The 14,675-nt window shown below is 35.5% G+C and overlaps 1 protein-coding gene across 7 annotated transcripts in view; it reads left to right on the plus strand.

The window, feature by feature from the left end:
* Positions 1 to 14,295, plus strand: part of LMBRD2 (LMBR1 domain containing 2) — a 48,259-nt gene extending 33,964 nt beyond the window's left edge. Inside the window, exons 14-18 of one of the 7 annotated variants that reach the window (XR_003972190.1) lie at positions 1,618 to 1,721; positions 2,913 to 2,959; positions 4,490 to 4,595; positions 4,968 to 5,059; positions 7,215 to 7,286. Coding sequence is in view for 4 of the 7 variants with exons in the window: in XM_030331245.1 (XP_030187105.1) it covers positions 1,618 to 1,721; positions 2,913 to 2,959; positions 4,490 to 4,595; positions 7,215 to 7,344; positions 8,224 to 8,308 (472 nt within the window). In the remaining 3 variants the exon portion in view is untranslated. Of the gene's footprint in view, positions 1 to 1,617; positions 1,722 to 2,809; positions 2,960 to 4,489; positions 4,596 to 4,967; positions 5,060 to 7,214; positions 7,345 to 8,223 lie in introns of those variants that run through there. The other 6 variants (XR_003972191.1, XM_030331266.2, XM_030331245.1 and 3 more) reach the window with 6 other exon arrangements.
* The last annotated feature ends 380 nt before the right edge of the window (positions 14,296 to 14,675 follow it).

The following is a 14,675-nucleotide window of genomic DNA, read 5'->3' on the forward strand; positions in this document are numbered from 1 at the left end:
AAAAAAAATTAAAGTCACAGAATTAGCATGACCGTCTACCCAACACCCCAGTTTTTCTCAGTGATAAGTTATATAAAACATTCTTTATATATTAAAGCAAGCAGGCATTATGAATTCATCAGTGTTACACATTGGTAATATAAAATGGAAGACCTTCACTTTCGTGTAACTGCTCCACTGTTTTCCTCTCCTCCCAGTGCATGCACCTGTGTGCACACACACGCTTATTCCCTCCTTCTTTTTTTCTCTCCCTCCTTGCTCCATGTGTGTGTTCAGGCTTCTGTCAGTAGAAGTACATCAGTAAAAAAGTTTGAAAACTAAGGTAATAAAAAGACCTTAGTCTTTGTTTTGTCTTGGATTTAAATCCCAGCTCTAAAGTTTATTCAGTGATCATTAGCAAAGTATTTAACCCTGTGGGCCTCTGTTTCCTTGTCTGTAAAATGATATCTATCTCTTAGAATTACAGTGAATAAGAGAGTATCTGTAAATTGGCTGATGTATAATGGGATCTTAAGTATTAATCCTGCTTGTCTATCCATTGCTTCTTTCCTTGTGTGTCATATTTTCAGAGTATTCTTGTCCTGCACAGCAATGAGGTTTAAAGTAAATACCAAATAAGATAAAATAATAGCCCCCAGGTAAGACATAGTAATCAATTCTGAGTTTATAATAAAAGCTATTTAAATAGAATTGACTAGCTCTCAGGTTAAAAAAAATGAACATGAATATCAACTTGCATAGTTAAGATGTTCTAAACCAGGATATTTTACACTTGGAGATACAGATTGTGCGTATTTTCAACACTAAAATTGTTGTTTGAATGTAAGAAAAGAGGGGCACCTGGGTAGCTCATTCGTTTAAGCGTCCAACTTTGGCTCAGGTCATGATCTCACGGTCCGTGAGTTCGAGCCCCGCCGTCAGGCTCTGTGCTGACAGCTCGGAACTTGGAGCCTGCTTTGGATTCTGTCTCCCTCTCTCTCTGCGCCTCCCCCACTCACGCTCTGTCTCTGTCTCAAAAAATGAATAAATGTTAAAAAAATTTTTTTAATAAAAGAATGAATTGTATTTGTGTTATAGCGATTGCATTGTTGTGTTTTGTTTTGTTTTTTTTTTAATCCCTGTATGATTTCTGAAGGTATTCTAATGGCCCAATTTAATTTGTTTTTGTAAGGAATCTGGGTATGGTGCATACCCTGTCAGTGGAATACTGGGTATATAAGCTCCTTAGAGAAATAAGTCCTTCTTCAAGAAAGACAGATGTTGGGGCGCCTGGGTGGCTCAATCAGTTAAGTGTCTGACTTCTGCTCAGATCATGATCTTGTGGCTCGTGGGTTCAAGCCCCATGTCGGGCACTGTGCTGACAGCTCAGAGCCTGGAGCCTGCTTTGGATTCTCTGTCTGCCTCTCTCTCTGCCTCTCCCCTGTTTGTGCTCTGTCTCTCTCTCTTTCAGAAAGGAATAAATATTAAAAAAAAAAAAATGACAAATTTAATTACGTAACTTGCCATGATAACTAACAATAAAACGTAGGCTTCTTTCGGGCAACGATGTTAAAGAACAGTTTATCTAAACATTTACAATGAGAAATAATACTTGTCTTTTTTAAAATCTTTTATTAGTTTGGGAACGCGTTGTTTGAATCTGCTTGGTTTCCAGCAGTTCATGGGAGATAATGACATGACATCAGACTTGGTTGATGAAGGAAAAGAATTAATCAGACGAGGTAAGATTTGTCTTTTAAAATAAATGAATGAAAGTACTAAGACTCAAAATATAAAAAATTCAAATTGTATAATTTATCACTATTATTCTATCTTAAGAAATTAATATTTTTAACTAAAAATCTATGTACAGGCTTCATAGCAAAAATAATTTGAAAACAAATGGTTTCATCTGACTTTAAGAAATATTGTAGCAGAAATCATTAGTATGTCTTCAGCTAAATAATGCTCTTGGATGGTGTGGAGTCATTTTCATGTTTGTCTGGAAACAGATTTGCCAAGTTCAGTACAACTGTAAAATTCATGAGTTGAAAGAATCATCGGTTTAATACTACAGAGGAAATCATTCAAGCCAAGGCTGGTTTTTAGAATGTGATAATTGTTAACAACCTGTTAGAATGTGTGGCATTCTACTAGAATCTAATTCTAACACTGAATGTATCAAATTGCCTGATGTTTAAGTGATGGTAGGGAAAAAAGAAAACAGAACTTGAGTGTCGGGACATGGATCCCTAGACATTCTCCCTATGTGTGTCTGGAGTTTTTATGTGATCATTAGTTAAGTGTAAGCCAAAATGTGTTGTAGCTCCAATAGAAGTTGTTGTAGCCTTCACATTCTCTCCTAGGAAGGTGGGGTCTAGTTGATGTGATGGTTCTGCTTTTTGCATTAATTAGACTTCATCTGGAGTATCATATTCAGTCCTGGGTAAGATTTCAAGAGTAGGACTAACAAGTTAGAAGGTATTTAGAAAAGGACAGCCAGAATTATGTACAGCATATCTTATAAAACACACACACACACACACACACACACACACACACGCACGCACAAAACACTGAGTATATAGCCTGAAGAGAATAAAGGAAAGGACTTTTATGCAGAAAGAAGTATCAACTTAATTTAGAAGATAAGGCAAAGAAAAGAGAAGTTACAAACAAATTTCAAATGAAGAAGAACTTTTTCCTCACTAAAACTGTTCAGACAAAGCCTAAAGGTCATCTCCAACAAAAATACAGAAGGGATTCTCTGTGGACTTAGGTGGCCTCTAAGGTCCTTTCCAACAATAACCTATTACTTTTGACTTTGTAGTAATTTAAAGGAAATTGGTCATAGCCTGATACCTTTACTTCAGTTACTCTACGTCTAATTAAACCATGTTATACCAAATTTGAGACCGCTTTTCTGTCTCTAGAGAAGAGAAAAAGGCAAAGGCAAGAAGAAGGTGAAAATCGAAGAAGAGTAAGTATAGTACTTAATTTGCCGTGACCTAAAGACTAATGTGAAGTATCATGAGAATTTTACTGATTTAGAATTGGCTAAAGTCTAAAGAACAGTGGGAAAATGACGTAGGGCACATTGTTTTAAAAAGTTAATTTTAATACTTTGAGATGTATATGCTAACTGTCTTGTCAGACCTGTTTTAAAAGTTATTAGTATTAAATTATTTCATGTCCAGTGTCTAGCAGTTTCTTGCCTAAAGGTGCTCAGGAAATACTTATTGAATGAATTAATAAATTCATGCAGTCTTGCTATTAAAGTCCTTTTGATTGCTTTAAAGTTGTTATACTTTTTTGGTAATATGACATTAATTTTGTTCCTCTTCAGTTTTTCTTCAGTTTTCTGTTTGCTGAGGCAAATTAATCTCCTCATAGAGAGTGAAAGGGCATAAAATTAGAAAAATCTAAGTCACAGTTACCACAAAATTTACAACACCTTGGTGTTATCTATACTGGAGAAGTGAAGACTCAAAGGAGGAGACTTGATGGTTGTCTTCATAGTGTGTGTTGTATGAAAGGAAACTTGTTTATTTCAGAAGACATAATTAGGAACAGAGAGGGGAAGTTACTGGAGACAGATTTCACCTCTCAATGAAAATTTCTAACTTCCACAGTTTATCAAAATTGTGATGGACCACTCACACATAGAAACGTTCATGTCATTGAGGCCCCTGGGTGGCTCAGTCAGTTAAGCGTCCGACTCTTAACTCTTGATTTCAGCTCAGGTCATGATCTCACAGTCATGAGATCAAGCCCCTGTGTCGAGTCCTGCACTGGAGAATGAGATTAAGATTCTCTCTCCCTCTGTTCCTCCCCCGCTTGTGCAAGAGCATTTGCACTTTCTCTCTAAAAGAAAGAAATTTTCATGTCCTCTAATAAGAGAGCCCATGGCATGGCTATTTTAGAATGAAACTGCACTGCAGTTGAATTAGGTGACCTCTAATGTTCCTTTCAGTTCTAATAATTTATTGAGTAGTATTCCCTTAATATGGTTTGACTGCAGTTATCTAATCATCTTGTACACAACTCTGATTTTGCTATCCAGAGTGACTTTTCAGGTCTTTGGTAGTTGTAGTTTATTCATATGGGAGAAAATTTTGTTAACATCTCATGAATTATTATGAGTTCTTATAACTTTTATATGGTCAAAGTAAGCTTACTGTAGCTATAATGTTTTGACATTTTAGAGGAATTGAAAAGGTTAATGTTTTGACATTAGATAGAAGAATTGAAATGGTTAATTATAGCTAGCAAATATGTCTGTAAATATTCATTTGTAAAACTTTGGAGACTGTATTAAAATCATGTAGTGACAAGAAAAATTATTTTTGAAAATTTTAATGGCACTAAGCTAATCATATTGATTATCTGGTGAATTTCTGATGAGAATAACTGAATTTTATTACTCTGCATATGTAATCTGTTGATACCGATGAATTATTTTCTGCCTGTGAGTTCTTTTGTTATATATTTATTTGTGTTTCTGTCCTAGGAATGGAAAGAACGTTATGGACACAATAGAGAAGACTCCACTAGAAACAGAAATGTTCATGTTGACCCGAAAGAATCAAACCTCTCAGATATTAGTACCAACCGATGTAAGTAGTTTATTTTCCTGTTCCCTTAGAAATTGTTTTATTATGCTTGCTTGCATGGAGACTGAGAATTAGGGTATCCATTCAAAAATGTCTTTATAGAACTGTAAATGTGGTTCTGTAGTTCTTTCCTTTCTCATCCCTCAGTGTATAGAAGGAAGGGAAACCCAAATATGCATTCTGGGAGGAGAAGGAGAAATTGGGAGAGCGAATGAAGAGTTGTAATCAGTACTTACCCAGGCATGTTGTAGGCAGATGCTGATTTCTACTATTTACCTCAATGTTGTTCTTTACTTTTCTATTAGTAGATGTAGGCAATTCAGTCATTTTATAACAGTTTCCTAACTGACCCATATATGTCACGTACTTTCCTAGATACACAGTGACATGGAGAAGATAAATTTCCCGTCCTTGGGTTTGCTAATTAATTTAGTGACGGACTGATACCAAGCAGAAGACATTTGCCGGTGGGTTGAGATAGGAAACCTCCTCACATCCTCGACCCTGCCATCTGCCCTGGGAAGGTGGCAAGAAACCTGTTTTTGCCCAGGACTCTGACCTGAGTAGATGGCAGAGGATGCTTGTCTTTGGGAGAGACGCAGAAACGCTGAGAGAGTAGAGGGGTACACACCTGATGCCGAGGGAACTCAACTCAGGGGATGGAAAAAGAGATCTTTACTGCAAAAGGATTTCTGTGATAAAGAAATATTCACTGGGTATTTGGGAATGAACAGTACTTAGCCAGATTAAGGTGCTTTAGGCAGAAGGGCGAATGAGTGACTTGTGAGAATCTTGGGGGAATAATGCAAGTTTGTTTCTGTGACAAGAGCCTGAAGTATGAGGAGCCTGATAAGGGGAGGCTACAGAGATAGTTGGGAAGCAGGTATTACCATGCCCAGAAGTTTAGATTTTATCCCAAAGGTAAGATTTCAATCAGGAAAGGAGCATGCTCAGATTTTTGGTTTAGAAGATAAATTTGATAGCACCATATACAGCATGATTTCCAGGGAAGTAAGACACAGAAACCTGTTTAATTTGTTTTGGTAATGCGATCAAGACGTGATGAGGGCCTAAAATAAGCAGTGACCTTGGAGATGAGCAAGAAAGGATGTGTTTGAATGAGATTTAGGGTAGAAGAAATGGGAGGGGCGCATGGGTGGCTCAGTAGGTTAAGGGTCCAGCTCTTGCTTTCTACTTAGGTCATAATCTCGAGTTTTCATGAGGTCGAGCCCCACATCGGGCTCTGCACTGACAGCACAGAGCCTGTTTGGAATTCTCTCTCTCCTTCTTTCTCTGCCCCTCCCCTACTTACGCTGTCTCTCTCAAAATAAATAAACTTCAGAAAAGGGAAGAAGAAATAGAGGGCTAAAGTTTTAGTTAAAGCTAGGAAATAGAGGGTTCCTGGATAGTTCAATAAGTTGAATGTCTGACTCTTGATATCGGCTCAGGTCATGATCTCGTCATTGTATCGAGCTGAGCCTGCTTGAGATTCTCTCTCCTGCCCCTCTACCCTCATGTGGGGTCTCTCTCTCTCTCTCTCTCTCTCTCTCTCTCTCTCTCTCTCTCAAAAATTAAAAAATAAAAAGCTAGGTAATAGAGGGAGAATTCTAGAAAGATTTGGAAGCTTGTTTACCACAGAGTAGGGCAGTGGAAAGATGTGAGAGTGTGGGAGGACGGTCAAGAGAAGAGGAAATACAGTGCTTTAGGATGATGACTTAGAACTTGGAATATGGGAGGCAACCAATATGTGCTAAGTGAATGAGAGAAAAGATGAAGGGCAGAATCCAGGATGACAAAAGTGTAAGATATGATAGAATTGGCTTACTTTAAATTTTCAAAAAGAGCTATGTCGTAAAGTTCTTTTGAAGCTATTGGACTGCTCGAAACAACATTGTGAAAGTTTAGGTTATTTATGAAGAAAATCTGCCTCGTCCACATAGAGAAGGGAGAGTTAGTTCTCTAGATCTGTGCTGACCAAGCTGGTAATCATTAGCCACATGAGGCTGTTGAGCATTTGCAATGTGGCTGGCGTCCCATGTTAAAATGATAATATATTGGATGTATTGAATTGAACATATTAAAATTAATTTCATCTGTTTCTCTTTTTTAATGTAGCTATTAGAAAATTTCAAGGTAAATATGGGGCTTGCATTTTATTTCTGTTGGACATTGCTGCCCTAAACTCTTATCTAATGGGAGAAAGACTCAGGCCTTTCTTGAAGAGCTTAAGTTGAATACACTTTAAAGAAAATTCTAGTCAAAAACTGAGATACAGCAAGCCTGGATTCACTGTGAAACCAATGGAAACTTGATAATGAACAGTTTCACTGTTTTGATACCATAGTTAAATGTTAATTTTGATTCATTTTAATTGAGTCTTTGCATTGTACCTGCTTCTGAGCTTAGATTAGCTATAAGGGATAACTTTTCCTTGTTACTTTCTGTCATACTATTTATCATTTTAATTTGATTTTTAAGGAATCAAGTAGTTATCTTTCCTTACTGTTGTCTTCACAATCAAAATTCACGTCCTTTATAATCTTGACTATTTTGGGGGAGTCCATAGACTGTGACCCATAAAGACCATAGAAAATTAGACATAATTTTTTTCTTTTTTTACAGCAGCATCCAAATATACCAGGGCTAATAACAGGACGGAAAGGGACCGAATAGAGCTCCTCCAAGATGTAGAACCTTTGGATTTTAATGCAGAAACATTCACTGATGATCCTCTTGAATCTGAACCAGGAAGGTAAGCTTTAGCTGTGTCATTTTGGCTCCAGTATTCTGAAATTTTAATAACATACAATTTGATGAGATAAGCATAAGGAAAATATTCTTTACTGCTAATAAAAACCATATTAATCAACTTTTGGTACCTTTTTATACCTTCTAATGCTTTTATATTTTAAAAATTATAGCATCCAGTGATGGTAGTTGAAATTGCTATCTCCATAATCTACTAGTGATATTATAAACAAGAAAGAATTAAAATTGGTAGAATCTGTGAAATTTATCGTATTTAGCAATAGCTACATAGCTATGACTGGGTGTCAGACACTATCCTAAGCACATTAACCATAATACTGCATTTTATGATTGTAAATCCAATTGGATTTGAATCCAGAGAGGCTTAGTAACTCAACCAGAGTCACACAGCTTGCAAGTGGCAAAGTTGGGTGTTCAAATCCCAGGACTCTGGCTGTAGAATCTATGCTTTTAGCCACTATGCTCTGTGAAAATGACTAAACAAAAGCAAAATATCATATGCATGAAAATATGCATGAATATCATATGCGTGAAGACATTTTTGCCTACAAATAGGAAAAACACTGGAATGTTTTATTTATACTGAACAATTAAGAGTGATTATTAAATCTTCAATCCCATGATATATATATTCCCTTTCTGTTTACATCTCTCACCCTCTCATATGTGTATTCTAGGCTCCAGAAAAAGCTGTTGGTTAATTTATAATTAAGTAAATCCCTTGGGGTAATATCTTTGGAGAGTAAGTTTCTGCTTTCAGCTACTGAATAGATTTTACAAATTATGCTTACTAATTATGTAGCCACTTCCTTTTAATGTGTCCTTGTTTTTCTCTCCTCCTTTGTTATTTTTGATGCCTCAGATCATTTCTTTATCCACCTTTCAGGTATCAGCCTGGTGGACGATACCTCTCGATGTCTCACAGCAGAATATTCGATGATGTTTAAAGTCTGAAAGAATTTATGGAACAACTAACCAAGATCAACACATCAGTTCAGTCTTTACGAACATATGTATGCCCTAGAATTTACACTGTACTCTTAATGAAAAGTGTCAGGACAAAAATGGCACTGAAAGTTAATCACATCTCAGTAATCATAGTTTATTGCCTATTGATTACAGTGTCATCTTTTCTCATAGGATTTATTACCATTCCTGAAGTGTCTGCCTTAGAAGTACAGGTGTAATGGAAGGATTCAGTTCATGATAGAAATCAGTATATGTTGAGAATATGTAGTTCAGTTTGTTTCAGGTTAATTTTTTTCAGGAAAGTTGTTTTAAAGGTCCAGGAAAGCCATAAGTCATGACTAAATAACATCATACGTCTTATTGTTGTGATTTACATTTTTGCTGTTTCTAAAGAATATGTTAATCCTGTATTTCCCAAAGAGATGGAGACCACAAATAATAATGGTATTTTCAAAACCCATGTCTTAAAACAAGGCTTACTTACCAGACATAACTGAATGTAGAAAGGTCTTTTTCACCTCTATATGCAAATTTTTGGGGTTTTTGCATGTATAATTAAGATGATACTTCAGCTGACAGTGTTAGTATCTTCAGCATGTGTACTATAATCAGGTGATGTATTATTCTTTCAGTCTTTGGTAGAAACTGGAAATTATTTTATGCTTTTGGTATTGCTTTGTAAAAGATTTTCATTTCAGGGAGAAATCTTCACCTTTATCATTTAGCATATTGACTTACGTGTTGATCATTCCACTCAAGGAAAATCTGAAGCATTAATGGTAAATAGCAGGTGGTTTTTTTTAAAAGCCAAAGAGTCCCATAAAAATTCTCTAATTTTTAAAGGTGCCTATTTATGCTTTTTGAAAAATAACATTTGGTTATTAAAAGGTAAAAAAAAATAGTTATTATTAACACCTAAATTGTGGTTCATATTTCAATCTTTTTAAATTTTTTTAAAATTTATTTTTGTGAGAGAGACACAGCATGAGCAGGGGAGGGGCAGAGAGAGAGAGGGAGACACACAATCTGAGGCAGGCTCCAGGCTCTGAGCTGTCAGCACAGAGCCTGACGCAGGGCTGGAACACTGGAACCATGAGATCATGACCTGAGCTGCAGTCGGACAACTGACTGAGCCACCCAGGTGCCCCTAAATGGTGGTTTATAGAGTGGAAATGTGCAATAACTTCGTTAAACATGCTTATTATTTAAAAAAAAAAATTAACTTTTGTGTTTAAGCCAAAGTTACGTATTGCATTTTAAATCATCAGCGTTTTATTGCACAATGAATACTGTACTGTTGAGCGCAGCATGCTACGGAGAGTTTTTTATGTCCCTGAAATGGTTGCAATTCAGAGACCCCTGCTATGGATTCACCCAGTGGTGACTGTTCTTGAGCTTGCCCACGACAGTCTCAGGTTAACACCTGTTAATTGTGTGTAATTGTTAATTGTGCTCACTTTCACTCTTAGATATCCCAGTTTGAAAATGAATTCTATAGTCACCCTAACAATATGATTATATGTTTCTTGAAGGTAATCCTCCCTTGAATCATAATTTTAAATTTTTTATTTTGCTGTTAGTATTACCATGTAATTTTTTTAAAGACAGTTCTATGCAGATACTGAAAGGAATAGTATATCATCCTAATCTGATTTTTTTTCAATTTTTATGATCTTTGAGGTTAGGCCCCCTTTAAAATAATTATAAATGGATAGATTTTATTCTCAAAGGTCTCAAAAGTCAAAGATCATTTAGACTGCCCATTTGAGAACACACACAACCTTTCATTGTAAAGTGTGGTTAGTGAGCTATGGGCCAGGAGCAGAGATAATTCAGTACTGTTTGTAGTTTCATGATCGACCATTGAATACCTTGGGCAAATTATGTAACCTTTCAGTGCCTCAATTTCTTCATTTGTGAAATGAAGATGATACTTGCTATTTACCTACTGATCTACCTCACAAAACTATTGTGAGGGTATTCAGTTGATGTTTGTATGCTGGAGTTAAAAACAAAACAAAATAAGTTGTTAGCTGTGCTATTTTTCCTAGTGGTACTTGAAGGTGTTGGGTGGAGAAATGATCAGCCCAGAGAGGGGTTCAGTTTCTTATTATTACAGAGAAGCTTATAAGTCCCCAAAGCAAAACAGTTTTTAGAATAATTTATCAAAAGTCCTGTGAAAATAATATTTTTGTATTTTTCATCTTTGGGTTTACCCTGAAATATTTTCCTTAAGTATAATGTTGTTTCTCATCAGGTTTTGTCATGAAACCCAGATGCTGTAGGAGAAGTAGAAGCAGAAAAAGAGAAGAAATTATGCAGTCACTTCTGTAACTTATAATGCCCTAAAATAGATTGATAGGAATATGTAGGGGAATGTACTACTTTCCTTTATTATTAAAATTGTTATGATTATAGTAATTGAAGTATATGTAATACTTCACAAACAATATAGCTCCCTTTGTGACTTTTTGTTACTCTCCAAATGATTTTTGGTTGTTTAAGTGATCTAGACTGTTCAACTTTTTAAGCAGAATTTATCTTACAGGATTTTACGGCGTTACCTGACTGGGTAAATTTGAGTTCATAAGGTAATGATTTAACCCCTGAAGAATAAAGAGTTTATTGCTGGAGAACTAAGTTAATACTTGTTAAGCCACCTTGTGTAAAAAACTGGAGTACGAACAAAAGTCTTCTTTTGGGGGAAGCTTATGCAAAACGTTACTGCTAAATTCAGATACTGTAAATGCAGAGTAATTTCCTGAAGAATTACTTCTGACAATTAGCTTTTGATGTCTTTCTTATAAAATAATAGATAACTGATTACACTTTTAAAATTATTTTTGTAAATAATCGTTAGGTAAGGATATTCAGTAAACCAGTAATTCAAATAGCCATTGCAGAAAATAATAATTAATAATTTATTAATTTCATGAATCACCTGTAAGTTGCTAATTAACTTTTGTTACATCAATAGAGCATTTTTATAAAAATCATTATTAAAATAAGACATAAGGGATAAGCCTAATTACTAGAATTTGCTCTCTTTCCAAATAAATACAGGGCTGTGGAATAATTGCAACACAAAAGAGGCCCTCATTTCACAAGAGTGGTAAGAGCTAAATTAAAACTTTCAAGGATTTTCCATTTATAAAAAATAGATTGGAAAATTAGACAACCCATACCATCAAAAAATGCTGTGAGTTGATTTGTTGTTTTTTTTTTTTTTTTTTAAACATTTATTTATTTTTGAGACAGAGAGAGCATGAACAGGGGAGGGTCAGAGAAAGAGGGAGACACAGAATCTGAAACAGGCTCCAGGCTCTGAGCTGTCAGCACAGAGCCCGATGCAGGGCTCGAACCCACGGACCGTGAGATCATGACCTGAGCCGAAGTCGGACGCTTAACTGACTGAGCCACCCAGGCGCCCCAGTTGATTTGGTTTTGAGTTCTATTTGATTAGAGTATCACTTCTGAAATTTACACTGGTTGTGTACCCAAATGAAATTAAATGTGGAGAGGAAAGTCGATTTGTGTGTTTTTTTTTTTTAAAGTATACTTCAGCATACGAATGAAAGAATTTAATTTATGTGCAATAACAAACCTCATTTTTTATCTTGTAATAGATTCAGGGAATGTTCTTGGTTGTGTGTTGATTACCATCTTAAAGGAAAAACAAACTCTCCCTTATTATAATTTACACTGTTCAGTAATGTTGAGTTTTGTACTTGTGATTTGAATGGACCATAACTGAAAATCATAAGGATAAGTGTATTTGCACTAAAAAGGCAAAACATGTCCCTGAAAGATCTTAACATACTTGAATCTCTGAAGTGTAATGGATCACATTACATTAAATTCTAAATGTTGAGAAGTAAATAGATTTAGAGTTTTATCTTTCCTTTCTTTACTTCCTCCCTTCCTCATTCCTTTTTTACCTGAGGCCTCTCTTTATAGTGTGATTTTTAATGTACTGACAGATTTTTCTTCTGTTTTGTGTACACAGTTGTTTCTGATGATCTGTACATTCAAAAGGAACTAGTTCTGATGCCAGATCCCACTACTTGAATAGCAATATTGCACCTAAAGTAGTGAAACAGATTTTTCTAGACAACTAAGCAGCATCTGAATGTGAATGTGATGTAAGCTGGCTTGGTGTGTTGTCTTTAGGTCACTAAGGAGGGCACTTCATTAAAATGACTTATTTTCAGTGTAATGTTTTGGCATAAAAATGGATTTCCAAAACCAGTGATTGTTGAAAACAAAACAAAACCCCCCAAAAGATTTAGAGCCTTGAGGTATCTTTTTATGAAAAGAAACTCATAAATAACCTACAGCGTTGGCAAAGTTTTCATTAGAAGAGGTTGGAACACTACATGAGGGTTTACAGGAGGCCTTCTAAAATATGAATTCCCTCGATGTAGGGTACTTCTTCCCAAAGGACTTTTTTCCTGCTCAGAGAGCTGGAAGAACAAGGCGTGTCATCCCCTATCCCAATTCCTGAGGACCAGGCCCTGTGATCATCTCCCCCAGCAGAGCAGGCACGAGCCTTGCCCCATCTGAGTCCCATCAGTGGGAGCATGACCTCACCTCTAATTCCTTTCACGCTCAGCCTGGTCTTCCTAAAATTTTATTGTCAAAAGATTTGTCTGTTGAGGTTGATTGAAACCTTGCTGTAATTTTTAATTTGTTGATAAAGCAAGAATATTGGCATGTTCCTCTTCTCATTGATATTCTAAGAGACATTTGTTTTTAACACACTCCCTGGGGATAATCAACTTTTTTTTTTTTTTCCTCCTGAAAATCTTTTCCTTTTGTGGTTCTCTTGATCTCCCGTCATTTTCTAAAATATTTTTTCTGTACTTAGTGCAAAAGAGTAGAAAGAGTGGTTAACTATGGCAGACATAATGTAAGGGAAAGTCATAATTTATTAATCTGACTATACAACACAATTTTGAATTGATATTATTGATAAAAATCGTATCAACCTAGTCACTTAGAGCTGTTTGTCTCAAAAGAGTGCTGGCTAGCATCTTCCTGACTTAGTACACCAAGTTGTAGGGGAGAGACTGTGTATTTATTTTATTAAAAGCAATCCAATGGATTTGTTTTTGTCCATACTTTGAAAACAGCTTGAAGGATTTTTCTCATCTTAGAAGGTAGAGAACATGTGGACCTGTCTTTTAAATTACTGTAATCTAATATATATTTATAAATTATATAGCATTGAAACAAGAGCTCTAATATTGATGTTGTTACTTTCTGATATTTAATTTTTATAAAATGTTTTTGTAGTAACTAATTGTAGTGCTTTTAAGTAGTTTAAAAATCTTTCTCAAATAAGTTCTACCTACATCCTGTTTACTGAGGGCAGTATTCTGAAGTTCAGTCCAGTGTGAATTTGAAATATTCCTTCATCCCTTCAGTGTCTTTTTATAACTAACAGTACCCAAGCAAAGTATACCAAAAGCTCAATTCCTGTGTTGCATTAATAAAGTGCTTGTTCTTTAATTCAGTGGGTTAGGGGAAATGGAAGATAGGTTTTTCTCAAGTGTGCATCTGATAATTTTTCTAAATGTTCATTATGTTGATTTTTGGTGCATGATGCCAAATTTATCTTTAATCAGCCATTACTACCTGATATGTAATGACAAATGTTTTCCTATCTGACCAATGGGTTGTGGATGTAACTATTTTTCTCTGCATATTCTCACTACATTTTCAAATATGTATGTGGAAAAAGCTACAAAGTGCTACCTATATGTGAGTTAGCATCTTTGGCCTTATCTGTGCATAATGTTCTCTCAGTTTGGTTTTGACAAACTCGTGGACTTGCAGTTGCTTTGTAGTATTTTAACTTATTGTGATGTAATGAATTTTTTGAAATGTTTATTTGATTAGCTATTAAAATATAGGAAATTATGTAGCTTTGCATGAAATAAAGTACATTTCTACAAGTTCCTAAGAATTTTGCAGATTATGCGTTTGATTTCATACCATCTTTTCATACTATCCTAAGAGATTAAACTCTTAAGGAGCCTGAAGCTTTCTTTGTTGCTTACAAATATATTAACAGGTATTACAAACAAAATATTTTAAGATAAATAATTAAATGTACTTTAGGTTCTACATTACTTTATCCTGTGTTTATAGTTAAAATAAGTAATTGTGTTTTAAAAAAAAATTTTTTTGACATTTATTTTTGAGAGAAAGAACATGAGTGGGAGAGGGGCAGAGAGAAGGAGACTCAGAATCTGAAGCCGGCTCCGGGGTCTGAGCTGTAGCACAGAGCCCAACATGGGGCTCAGACCCATGAACTGCGAGATCATGATCTGAGCCAAAGTT

This window comes from Lynx canadensis, chromosome A1 (genome assembly GCF_007474595.2).
Source record: "Lynx canadensis isolate LIC74 chromosome A1, mLynCan4.pri.v2, whole genome shotgun sequence".
Classification (NCBI taxonomy): domain Eukaryota; kingdom Metazoa; phylum Chordata; class Mammalia; order Carnivora; family Felidae; genus Lynx; species Lynx canadensis.